At 35.1% G+C, this 14138-nt stretch overlaps 1 protein-coding gene across 1 annotated transcript in view; it reads left to right on the top strand.

Moving 5' to 3' along the window:
• Nucleotides 1–14138, top strand: part of PDE10A (phosphodiesterase 10A) — a 229862-nt gene that overhangs the window by 143732 nt on the left and 71992 nt on the right. Inside the window, exons 9-13 of the mRNA XM_045544715.1 lie at nt 19–77; nt 1647–1698; nt 6428–6570; nt 9243–9335; nt 11733–11919. Coding sequence (XP_045400671.1) covers nt 19–77; nt 1647–1698; nt 6428–6570; nt 9243–9335; nt 11733–11919 — 534 coding nt within the window. The remainder of the gene's footprint in view (nt 1–18; nt 78–1646; nt 1699–6427; nt 6571–9242; nt 9336–11732; nt 11920–14138) is intronic.

Genomic DNA, 14138 nt, shown 5'->3' with positions numbered 1-14138 from the left:
CATTATTTTACATGGCAGGTATGCAGAGGCCTTGCGAAACAGACAGAATTGAATGACTTTCTTCTGGACGTATCAAAGTAAGTGTTTATTGCTAGGAATGTAGCAGCTCTTACTGAGCGATGCTTTCAATTAATTGCAGGCCATGATAATGACAGGCTATCTACTGAAGCCGATAATTGAAGGTCAATCTTTGATACATGAGTAGTCTGGGAAGAATGGTTAATCGTATTTTAGACTGTAGAGTTATATATTCATCCATCATCACTCTATAAGTGAAGGATGGATTGCAGATGTATATGTGGTGATCTGAATTTTCAACTTGATACATATGTTCTAAATGGTCTCTCTTAAAACATGTTAAAGCCACTAAGTATCTCTATTATTGCAGAAGAACACTGGCAGCAGTAGGAGGAGAGAAAATGTTCCAGTTTATTTTTTCCAAAAAGTCTTTGGCATTTTATAACAATATTAGTAAATTAAACAATATTATTTATGTTATTATATTAGTTTTCCTACATATAGTATCCTGTTATCATTTTTGAGAAATGTTCCATTTCTCTAAAGTTTGATCTAGAAAAACTCCATTGGGCTGGCAGTGGAAGCAATTGTAGATATTTATTAAACTCCAGCTTCATATTGGTTCTGCTTGCTATAGGGGAGATCTTCTATATATCTGAGCCATATAATTTTATCATTAAAATCTAAAAAATGCCCCAGGATGTGGTAACTTTTCCTGTCTTCCTACAATTTTACTGAAGGAATGATGTACCGGTTCTCCCATGGCCTCCAGCAGCAACTGTGATGTGTGTTCTCTCTCACACGTCACCGAGGCAGTACTTAACACTTTACCCGTTGGCAAGCATTGTAATCTCCATTAGTAATTAGTCAGAAGTTTCTAGTTCCTGTTACAGTTATTTTTTTTGAAATACAAAAAGATCTCCTAAGCCAGCGAAGGTAAGGGTTACGTAGCGGGCGGCGCCTGAGCCAGGAGTGCTGCCTTCCGATTTCTTTCTATTCCAGGCCTGTGTTCATCTTCTTCGAGTTGCGTTTTCATATATGTTCCATAGACCTCTAAGACGTTTACTTGCCCTTCATAGTAACGAATATATATTTTACTCAAATAAAATCATTAGATCCTCATCATTACTCGTATTCTGATATTTATTCTCAAGCAGATTACATCAATTTCTCAATACAGTTAAACTTAGTATTAACTTTCTCAAATTTTTCAGTGATAATTTAACATTTTAGCCATATTGATGAGATTTAGCAAATTTAAATATCTTTATTTCAGATCAAAGTTATTAATGAAAATATTAAATATAACGAACCCAATTTTGTTCCTACACAGTTTTTTCGTTAAATGTAACCAACTTTCTCTCTTCATTGGTACTTACCAATAAAATAAGTACTGAATACAGCCTCTGGAATTAGAATCCTTATAATAAAGCCAATGATAAAGTTTCATTTATCTATTTAAAATAATATTACAGTATTGATTGTTTTCACAAAAGGACAAAAAATCAAATGACATATATCTTTGTTTTTTACTTAAATGTAGACAAAAACCAGGAAATGTATTTAACGTTTAATATGTGCTGTGATATAAATAAGATTACTTACAGGATTTATGTTTTTTTTTCCAGAACATATTTTGATAACATAGTTGCAATAGATTCTCTACTTGAACACATAATGGTAGGTTGCATTTTATTTTGAATATGATTTTATTTAATACTTATACTCATGGTCCTAATATATGGCATAACATTTTAATTTATTAGACACACAAGATATTTTAAATATTATGAAAACGTGGTGCTTAGGGATTCACCTTGATTTGTTTGTCACTTCTGTTAATTTTAGGGGAGAAGATTTGAATAACATTTTTTAAAATACCCAGTTTTTCTTTATTTCATGGAGAGCTATATTTTGAAAAGACATTTGGTTTCTTTTTATATTCTTCAAAACACCTTTTACATATAGGCTATATTAGGAATTCTCAACTGATTGTTCCTGATCTTCAAGTTCATTCTACTTAGTTTTATAAAGTCTTAATTATCCCTCTCCTGTGGATGGCTGGCAGGCACTCTGAGCTGAAAGCGTGTGAAGTAGAGCTGCAGCCGTATTTCCCTGTGTTACTGCTTTAGGTCTCCAGTGAGGTTCCACTGAAGAAGTGGCTTTCATTCATCAGAGCGATGTCTGTGTGTAGCCCCCGGCTGCCTGGGCTTTCCTGGTACCATTAGTGCCCTGTAGTGTACTTTGATAAATGTTCTTTCTCCTTCTCATTTTTTCGGGTCTATCTCAAACTATAGTAATCTTCTGCACTAAGGGGTTGCTTCTGTATCTAGAGGTTTTATGATGCACACTGGTCTGTTTTTCCTTTGACATAGTAACAGACAAGTATAGAGTGTGATTTTTACCCTGTCTTGTAGAGACAAAGTTTACAAAGGGTAATTAGAGAGTAACATTAGAGGTTATTAACTTCAGTACATTCTTTATGTAAATTGTTATATGTTATTTTGATAGTTTTTTTCTGGAAAAAACAGAATGATTACACATTAAAAATAACTTTTCTCTTGTTATGACAAAATTTAAGGAATTTTTAAAGCAGTGAATAGTTTTAGAAGAATATAAACATATAATGTAGACTGACATTGAGCTTGTATTACAGGTACAAGGAGCACTATTTATTAATCCTTATTTTTCATCTTTCATATCTGCTGCCCTTATTTTTTGAATATATAAATATTTTATGTATATTTTAGGTCTGCTTTTAAAATTAACTTTAATATTATATTTATAATTTTTTAGACATCATTTACTGACAGGTTTTACAGTTTCATTATAGTTTTAGTGATTTCTTTGCTTCCTTGCTTTCTGAATTTACCTATTTACTTACTTTTGCTTGAGCACATCTCCCTTTCCAAAATAGTTCAAAGTGTAATAACTTTCTAAGTCCTGTGCACTTCTGAAATATCTTTATTTTGCCTTCATGCTTGAATACTAGTTTGACTTGGCAAAGAAATTTAGATTTAAAATAAGTTTTCCTCAGAAATTCGGAGACATTTTCACTGCATTGTAAACCCAGTGCCGCTATACAGAATTGTCTTCCACTCACACAAACGTGTGTGTGCGCGTGTGTATGTGGGTGTGTGTAGGGATGTTTGCGTGTGTGTGTGTGTGTGTGCATGTGTGTAGGGGTGTGTGCATGTGTGTAGGGGTGTGTGCGTGTGTGTAGGGCTGTGTGCGTGTGTGTAGGGGTGTGGGGTGGCTTTCACGAGGACCTTCTGATGCTTAGGGTTCATAAATATTGCTAAAATATTTGCAGGTGCTTTTTAACTCCTTTTCAGCATCTGAGGGTCATTTCAAAGTGAAAGCTTAACATTTGGGGAGAGTGAAAAGGTAAACATGTGTTTAGAGTTACTCATCTCAAAACGGACGGTTTTCTTACTACCTGCAGTTGTTTCTCAGTTGATCATCTTGATTTTTCTATGTATGCAATAACTTTATCTGCAAACAATGAAAACTTTTATCTCCTCAAATATGTATACCTCGTGTATCTTTCTCTTGTCAAGTTGCATGTTAATAATTATGGTGTGTCTTTGTCTTGCTTGTAAACTTACCGTAGTAATGTTAGCGGAATAATTCTGATATTTTACCATTGGGCATGATATAGGCTGTTGTTTTGAAGGAACTATTATTAGGTTTTATATATATTCTTTTATTCCATTTTATTAAAGTTTTTATCATGAATGATGCTGAATTGTGTCACGTGCTTTTTGACAACTTGAAGATAATCAAACAGCTTTCTCTTGTCTCACTGCTGTTACGAAATACAGTGATAGACTTACAATGCTGCTAATAAGCAGTTCTGAGTAAAGTATGTCTTTAATACCATAACATTTGCTTACTTCTAAATTTGATTTGGTAATATTTTTATTTATAATTTTTCTTCTGTTCCCCGGTGTAAATTGGTTTATGTTTTTCTTTTTTATAGTTTCTTTGTCAGTTTTCAGTATCAGTGACATAGCAGGGGCTATAAAATTAACTGGAAAATTTTTGTTCTTTTCTGAATTTAAAGCAGCTTAATTTGTATAGAAATTTATTTGTTGAAGATTTTTAAAGAATTCATAGTTGAAACCAATTGGGCCTGGCTGGTGCCTTTTATCAGAATACTTTTTTGACAATTTTTGAATTATATTTATGATTCTGGTTTGATGTATATTTTTCAGCCCTTTCTAAACTCATTTTGTTTTCTAGAAAAATGTCCATTTCATCAAGACTTTTAAACATGATTAACATATTTATGCCAAAATATTCATTAAGCAACTAGCATGACCCTAGAAACTACAGATTCAAATTTCACTGAATATAATTTAATCTTTAGTGTTGCAGGATCATTCCTTTTATTTTTTTCTGAGTCTCACCTTTCCACGCCCCCTCGCCGCCAACCGGGGCTAGAGTGCCGTGGCGTCAGCCTAGCTCACAGCAATCTCAAAGTCCTAGGCTCAAGCCATCCTCCTGCCTCAGCCTTCTGAGTAGCTGGGACTACAGGCATGTGCCACGACACCTGGCTAATTTTTCTATTTTTGTAGAGACGGGGTCTCACTCTTGCTCAGGCTGGTCTCAAACTCCTGACCTCAAGCAATTCTCCCTCCTCGGCCTCCCAGAGTGTTAGGATTACAGTCGTGAGCCACCATGCCTGGCCTGCAGGATCATTCTTGCTGCTTAATAATTCAGGCTGTCCTGAGTTTGTAAAACAGATGGGTGATTCCTGTGTACTTGCCAACAGCTCAGTCCCATCAGTCTCCCCTACCTTTGTGCCACTCGTTCTTCCTCAGATATTTCCTGAGAGTTTTAGGTTATGAAAATCGTATATTTTCTAATCGAGGAGTTGGCAAACTTTTTTTTTTAGGGGCCGGAGAGTAAAGTTTTATGCTTCATGAGCCATACTTCTTTGCAACTATTCAAGTCAGCTGTGGCAGCAGCCACAAACAATACAGACACGAATGAAATGTGGCTTTGTCCCAGTAAAACCTTATTTACAAAAGCAGGTAGTCAACCAACCCTTACTCTAAGCCTTGTTCTGGGCATTTGGAATACTGTGGGGCAGGGCGGGGGGGAGGGGGAGGCAGTGTCTGCTGTCATAGAACTCACAAGTCAGTGGAAGTGACAAGTATCCTGGAAGATCTGATGCTAGCAATTCTCAGGACGTTGGGCCCCTGCACTGTGGGCACAGCCGGTATTTGTTGAGTGAATGAATAGAGTTCTGTAGTAGCAGTGAGCATAAGCATGTAATGGGAGGATGAAGAAGGGTACTTAATTTATTCAGATTTCTTTTTATTAAATCTGTAAGTTAGTTATACATGAGATTTTATGTTTTCCTCTGGCCACAAGGTTCCTCTTGAGTAGACAATGTGATGGCTCTTTTTCTCTGAGAATTAATTCTTTTTCTCTGAGAAATAATTTCATGACTATGATCTGGATGGTTGAAGTTTCCAGAATTCAGAATATAGGTAAATAACAGTATTCATGACATAACTGTACCCCAGCCCACTAGGAACAGTGGGATATGTTATGCATTGAAGAAATATTTATTGAAGGAAATGGACGAACAAATGAATGATGAAATAAATGCATGGTGTTCCACTTACAAAGGGAAAGGCATACTTGTTGTAAAAGCATGGGCATGGAAACAGCAAGTATGAGTTCAGATACTAGTAATAGATCCACCATGTGCCAGCAATGTAATAATGGGACTGGTTAAGTTACCGCTCAGTGCCTCAATTTTCCTAATATGTAAAATGGGGATAAATTTGCTCCCCTGAATTAATATTGGTATTGTGAGGATTAAGTAAATCAATGCACATAAAATGTATAAATACATCTAGTGCATAACCAACACTTAGTAATTATGAATTATGGTTAGACAGTACAAAAAATAAAATTCAGGTAATGCAAATATGAAAACTGTTTTTGTGTGTGTGGTTTTTTTTCTTTTACAATTGCTATGTCACAGGCACCAGTCAGTCATAATTAATGCTGGCTTTAAAGGCTTAGATCAGGACCTGAGAAGGGGAAGCCTGAGAAGTTCTGGAAGAGGGGCTTGGATTGCAGAAGGATTCTTGGGAAGTTAGGCCAGGAGCTGCTTACCAACCGATGTAGAAGTATTTTAGTATTAAATATTTCAACATCCAGCTACTGTGTGGGTTCATATCAGCTGTTTATTCTTGTTGCTATTTGCTAGAATTAGCATGTAACAGTGACTTTTATACTTATATATATATTTATTTACTTATAATGCAAATTCCTACTCAATTAGAATATAAAATAGCTGAAGTTAGTATTTATTTCATTATAAAGTTTACTTGAAAATTCTTTGAATTTTTCATTGGCTTACTCTTGTTTTGTCATTTGTCTTCAGATATATGCAAAAAACCTGGTGAATGCCGATCGTTGTGCACTTTTCCAGGTAGACCACAAGAACAAAGAGTTATATTCAGACCTTTTTGACATTGGAGAGGAAAAGGAAGGAAAACCTATCTTCAAGAAGACCAAAGAGATAAGGTACAGGTAGAAGTAGAATGTCCTATACTCTGATTACAGATGTGCAGGTGTTCTGTTACCCATTTTTCTGTGCCTATTCACAGGTATGCTGACAATACTTGTCATACTGTGATATCATTCCCACCAGGACCCGCCTCCTGAAGGTAGTACTTCTGGGAATGACATTGCAGTGCCAGTGAAACCGCGCCTAGGAAGCTTTAGCGTCACTCCTGGAAATGCCGTCTTCCGGAGGCGGTCCTTTTGGAAATCATGTTGGAAAAACTTACTAGTGCTCCCAGGTAGGTAAAGGTACACTCCACCTGGAGTCTGCAGGTTTTCCCCTGTCTAGGAGCAAAGGTGTACTTAACCAATTTGGCCCCCTCCTCTTCCCGGCCTATGGGACTGCCTCACAGTCCAGACAATAGTGGAAATTCATCTGGTACATTTGATGACTTAAACACCTTCTACAACTAACCAGTTGGTTTAATCAATCATGTAGCACACTTTTTGTATATTGAAACTAAAATATTCTTTGTTCTTTAAGTGGCAGCTGTTGTCACTTAAGTGAACAGAGTGGAGTTTCTTTTGTTGATGGAGGCGTGGGGGCTTACTCAGACCACAGTCTGGAAACCTACAAGGAGCACGGTGACAAAACTTTTAGGAAGCAAGCTTAACAGTCAACAGCTGAAATAGTTTTAGACATTTGCATTCCTTTTCCTTTATATGTCTTAACTAGTTTTCTACATAATTTCATAAAATTCTCTGGTGATTACAGCAATCTAATAAAAAACTGTGCCTTATTAATTAAGGATCACTACGTATCCTTCATAAGATGAAACTAACGTCAGGGAAACTCAAAGTGCGACCCCCCACGGGGTCTCACCCACTGTCCGCCACTCAGCACTTCCCGTTTTCTGTTTCTATGGTGATAGATCCTTTATTCCATCTTCATATGGCTCTGACTTGTAGGCACTGTATTGATGTTGGGGTTTTTTTAAAAAAATTCTTGTTTGTTAGATCTCAGTATATCAGTCTAGATCTAGTCATCCCAATAATTCATTATTTCTCTTGCTGAAGATTTGAGCATTCCTTAACACTCCTGGTATTGACTTAATTTTGAAAACAATAACTTAAATCCATGATTACAAGCATGGGAACAACAGGGAAATGTGGTTTGTAACTTGCAGATGACTGGTTGATGCCAGTCATTTTTACAAGGGCATGCTTCTTAATTATGGGCTTCCACTGTCCATAGATAACAAAGCAGGAGATTTGGAATAAAAGTTACAGTTTAGACTACTCTTAGAACAAGACAAACAAGCATAAATCATGAAATGGATTCTGATACTCCTTGCTCATGGCAGTCTAATTCATTGTGTTCATGTTCTTCAAGCACAAGAACACCAGTAAGCAGACAACCTTGAGTTTCATGCAATGTTTGGTTCACTTTGTGATGTTTTAAAAACTCTTTTGTGTCAAGTCTCTTTTGAGTTTTTCTGATAATCCTTAAGGTAAAGCTTTCTTTCTTTTTTTTTTTTTTTTTTTTTTGGGACAGTCTCACTCTGTCACCCTGATAAAGTGCAGTGGCATCATTGTAGCTCACAGCAACCTCAAACTCCTGAGCTCAGGTGATCCTTCTGCCTCAGCTTTTCGAGTAGCTGGGACTACAGGCACACACCACCATGCCTGGCTAATTTTTTTTCCAGTTTTAGTGGAGACGAGGTCTCACATTTGCTCAGGCTGGTCTTAAACTCTTGAGCTCAAGCAATTCTCCTGCCTCAGCATTCCAGAGTGCTAGGATTACAGGCATGAGCCACCATGCCCCACCTTTATTTCAATTATTATTATTTCCTATAATGTTGAAAATGTAATATTATGGAAATTATTTTTAACTATTAAAAATTATAGATATTGTAATTTATAGACATCTTCCTGAAATAAATTTTGAAATGATTGCTTGTATGATAATATGGTAATGATGAAAATATTTATAAATGAGAATATATTTACAAAAGAAAAATGCTGATGTTAGATATCAAAAACAGATAATGCTTGTATTTTGATTGTTTTAAATGTAACAAATTAGAGAAGTAAAAATACTAGAAGTTGTACGTTGTGTTATTTGTGTATGGTGTGCATGTTGCAAACATGATAAACTTTAGTCGTGTGTGCTGTCTCAAGGTTCGGACGTAACCTGTGAGTTTGGCTGTATGTGTGATGGAAAGCACAGTGATACAGAACTGCATTCTGGTTTTTATTGTGCCACTAATATTTTAGGAATGTTGGCATTTTACTGAACCCGTATAGGCCTCAGTTCACACCTCACTGAGAATCTAGTAAGAAAATTTATGATGAAGTATCTTGTAAATTATAAGGTGCTGTGCAAATAAGGGGAATTATTATTGGTCAATACAGGAGATTACTAGTTAATTTTTCAATCTCATTTTGTAACCCAATTTATGATATTGTGAATTACATCTTAAAATGAGGTTCTCAGGAGATTACTATGTAATGTTTTCCTGCTTTACTTTTACATATTTTATAGGATGATTTAGAATATGAAAATGTAAAATTAATATATTTAAAATAAAACAATGCTTTTTTATTCAATATTTGGTTATAATGAAATGTTTCAGAATTACTTTACAGCATCTGTATTTTAATTAGCATGTCCCTCTCTTTTACGTATGCAGATTTTCAATTGAGAAAGGAATCGCTGGCCAAGTAGCAAGAACAGGGGAAGTCCTGAATATTCCAGACGCCTATGCTGATCCACGCTTCAACAGGTGAGGAGGGGCTCCCATCCTCCGCCCAGGGAGGCCTCATTCTCCATGGCCCAACTCAAATGGTTCTTTCCTCTGTAGTTTTCTTCTTTGGCCCAACTCTATTATCAGCAGTCAGTATATTCAGATATTTATAAAAAGTTGGATTCTAAACCATTAATATATAATGAGTTTAAAATATTATAAAAATAACTAATAGGCAGGAGTTTTAATTTATAGAGCTATTGTGGGGTTTTGTTTCGTTGTAGCGTCAGGATTTTGTCATGAGCATATTCTCCATCATATGCTCAAAGGCTGCAACATGTAGTGGCAAAGTGACACGGCTTTGAGTTTTGAATTGCAGGTCTGTCACTTATTAGCTCTTGAGTGACCTACGGCAAATTACTTAATCACTCTAAGCCCCAGTTTTCTCATCTTGAAAATAGGTTTGATAGTGCCTATTTTGTCTTTTTTTTAAGATTACAGGTAATATTCATAAAAGGTCTGGAAACTTTACATGACACAAAGTAGGAACTAAATAATTTGTGGCTTTTATTAGATATTATTAAAGCTGAATATTAGGATGGCTTATAAAGATTTTTTATTTTGTTTTGACTTTCTTTGGAGAACTAGAAACCAAGTTATGTAATCTGGTTTTAATATCTAGAAATTCAAAGTCTCAAGATTGATGTTATGACTGTTAGGGAGTAATAGTTCAGATATTTTAACAACAATGTTTAGTTAATTTAAAAATTTAGTTTAAGAGGCAAATAACATAAGCAATAGGAAGTTTTTTCATGTATTTGATCAATTAATGTCAAATATGTACAAATCATATAAAAACATAGCTATATTCTAATAATGTATTATATCAATAAATTAGGAGTATACTAAAAATCTTGTTTTTTCTAAAAAACAAATTTGTCATTTCATTGCTTAAATATTAAAAATATTTATATATCCTTATATAAAACCTTTATAATTTATGGGTTAGAGTATTGAGAAAATGAAAAGGCAAGCAACAGAATGAGAGAAAATAATTGCAAAACATATATAATATCTGACAAAATATTTGTATCTAGAATTTATAAAATACTTCTTTAACATAATAATAAGATAACCCAATTTAATGAAAAGGGCAGAAGATTTTAACAGACACTTCACAAAACAAGATATGTGAATCACCATTAAACACATGAAAAGATGTTCAATGTGAGAAGAATGTGAATTTAAATGACAGTGAGACTTCACTACACACCGGCTTGAATGTTTGCAGTTTTAAAAGATTGACATCAGCAAGGATTGGCAAGGATGTGGAAAAAATGGTACTCTCATACTTTGCTGGTGGGAATGTATAATGAATGGTACAACCACTTGGGAAAACAGTTTTGCAGTTTCTTGGAAAGTTAAACATACCCTTACTGTACGGTCCATTAATCAGCTCTACTTCTAGATATTACTCCAAGAAAAGTGAAAACATAATGGCCATACAAAGACTTGCATATAAATCTTCAAAGCAGCATCAATCGTAATTGCCAACAACTGGCTATTAACAAATGACATTGTCCATTAAATGGTGAATGAATAAACAAAATGTAATATATTCATTCAATAGATATGACTACTCAGCAATAAAAAGAACTTACCCAGGCTCCATCAACTACATGGTTGAATGTCAAAAACATTATGCTAAATGCCAAATGAGAGAAGCCAGGGACTGAAGACTACTGTGTAACTAACGACCATTAGTCACATTGTTGTTTCTATGGAATTTGGTTGTGTTTTCAAAAAGAATTTCCTCAAATTAGGAGTCAGTAAACCTTTTCTATTAAGGACCAGATAGTAAATATTTTTGGCTTTACAGACCATAGGTCCTGAGCTCTGCCTTGTGGAGCAATGGCAGCTTTAGACAATCTGTAAATGGATGATACATGACTGTGTTCCCTTAAAGCTTCATTTATTAAATAGGAGCAGGCTGGTTTGGCCCATAGGGTGTAGTTTGCAGACCCCTGCTCTAAATTTTTAAGGTGATAACTCCCATTTAAATTGGTTTAGCAAGTTATATCTCTTATGAATATGACCAACTTCAAAGGAACATGCCTTTTTACCAAATATATTCCTCTTCTGAATCCACATAGTTTGTCTGTTTGCTTAGTAATGCTGGATATTTAAAACCAGATGATAAGTTGGAAGCCTCCTAGAGACTATCCTAGAAACTCTTATAAACAAAAGAACAAATTGGTTAGAATGTTTTTGAAACATTACCTTGTGCCTGGGTTTGGAAGCTAAGGGTGCCATTACAGTCACATGTAATAGAAGCATATAAATTGCAAAACTGAGTTGAGATTTATGACTGAATGTGTCGTTTATTTTCTTCTGCCTGCTTTGCCGTTTATTGCTTGGCTCTTCACGTTCCCACAGAGAAGTAGACTTGTACACAGGCTATACCACCCGGAACATCCTGTGCATGCCCATCGTGAGCCGAGGAAGCGTGATAGGTGTGGTGCAGATGGTGAACAAAATAAGTGGCAGTGCCTTCTCGAAAACAGATGAAAACAACTTCAAAATGTTTGCTGTCTTTTGTGCGTTAGCCTTACACTGTGCTAATGTAAGTACTATTTTCTAAATACCTTTTTTGTTTACTACTCAATACTAATTTAAAACCTTTTAAAGTAGCTTAAGTTTTTTTTTTTTCTCCATTTGTATTTTATTTACAAACCAGGAACAGTGATTCCTAGTTGTACATATTTTAGGACACACCTTAAAATGCCTTGGAAGGACAAAGTAAAACCTCCTTATATTTTGCATTTATTTCAAGGTGTGAATTTGTTAAAAAGAAAAATGAAGTTAACATAAGAGTCAAATGTTCAATTATCAGACTTATATTTCATAATATCTACTGAACTAAATAAGGAAAATGTTATCTAAATCCTTATTCTTTATCATATGCACTGTATTTGAGTTTTTTACACAGAAAAGAGAGTAATAGCTCATGTTTTCACACCGACTGGGAAAGTTTTGATTGTGAAGCAAAGCGAGGCACCGCTGAGTGCATGTGTCGGACACCTTGTGGGTGTCGCTCACCAGTCCTCGCGGCAGGCCTGCCTGCTCACTGAGGGATGAGATAAACTTCAATTTGTATTCTGAAGTCTCACTTTAAAATCCTAGAATTTATGATCTTTCTTGAAAATTGTTATATTTTTCTATAAACTCTAGTAATTTGTTAATGACATTACTAGAATTCTGAAGTTACGGAGAATTTTAGTCTTTTTATAAAGCTAAACCAACATAAATGGGAGTTACCACCTTAATAGAATTTGCTTTTTGGAAATAGGACTGAGTTCCTTAGAAGCAACCATATAACTGATGGAAACAATCAAGAAACGACTAGGAATAAAAATTGCAAAAAATTATATTGTGGTGGCTAAGGGTTAACCAACGTTAATTCCCTTAGTGTTGTTTAGTAACTGTGTGCATCCTCTCTCCTCCCACCGGCCTCAGGGCATCCCCTGGGACTCGTGCTGTTCCTCAGCTCATCAGAAATACACTAGTGCAGATGTTAAACACTTTTGCTTTGAACATCTTCCGTATCTATGTATCTCTTATAGATAAAGATATCGACAGCTATGCTTGTCTCATTTCATTCAAAAGTTGCAAAGAGTGTAATTTCTAGTATATTCTGAATAGTCACTATTTTTAAATGGATCCCATGGAATCTAAGTACTATAGAAACTTGGTACCTGTTAAAGGCCGTTAAAAATACAATGACATGATCCTTGGACTGGAAAATTTAGTGGTGTTCTTTGCTCTCGCTGAACGTGTATTTCTGTGATCCTACAAATTTTTCTCTAATGTAATAATATTTTATGCTTTATTTTGTTAATTATCTTAAGCTAATATTCTAAAACAAACATGTATAATAAGTGTTAAAAATTAATTTTGGACTGTGGTGGTATTACATATTATTAGTATATATGTGATCAAAACAACATATTACAAAATTTTGGTAAATATCAAAAGTAAAAATTTTATTGGAAGTTATTTTTTATGAGATAGCTGTGGCTTAAAACAATTGTTAATATGCCTGTTCATGAATTTTGCTTTTTGTCAGAATGAAACAAGGTTTAGCATAATTTTTTATACTTTTTATTTTGAAATAATTTCAGACAAAACACAAACTTGCAAAATAATATAACGAATTCTCTTACTTCTTTATCCATATTCCCCAAACATTAATATATTTACCATTTTTGCTTTGACATACTCTTTCTCCCTGTTTCTTTCTTTCTTACATAGATATTATCTTTTTCTTATCTATTCGAGAATATGTTTCAGACATTGTATCTCATAACCCCTGAATTGTTCAGTTTGTATTTCTAAAGACAAGCACATCATCTTATTTTTCCACTGCATAATTTAAAAAAATCAAGAACTTAACATTGGTACTGTATTGGTTTTCTAGGGCTGTTGTAATAAACACCACAGACTGGGTGGCTTAAATAGCATAAAATTATTTTCTCACTGTTCTGGAGGCTGGACGTCCAAGGTCAAGGTGTCTGTGGGTCGCTTTCTCCCGAGGCCTGTCTGGCTTGGTTTTTCCTGTGTCTGTGTCCTAATCTCCTCTTCCTACAAAGGCACGAGTCATATTTGAGTTAGGGCTCACACATACAACCCCATTTTACCTTAGGTACCTCTTTACAAGCCCTGTCTCTAGCTACAGTCACATTCTGAAGTTCTGAGGGTTAAGGCTTCAACGTGTGAATTTTTTGGGGACACAGTTTGGCCCCTCACAAGTACTGTGCTGTCATTTAACCTTCAGACCTCTTT

This window comes from Lemur catta, chromosome 2 (assembly GCF_020740605.2).
Source record: "Lemur catta isolate mLemCat1 chromosome 2, mLemCat1.pri, whole genome shotgun sequence".
Classification (NCBI taxonomy): Eukaryota; Metazoa; Chordata; class Mammalia; order Primates; family Lemuridae; genus Lemur; species Lemur catta.
This window is presented reverse-complemented; position numbering and strand designations above follow the sequence as displayed.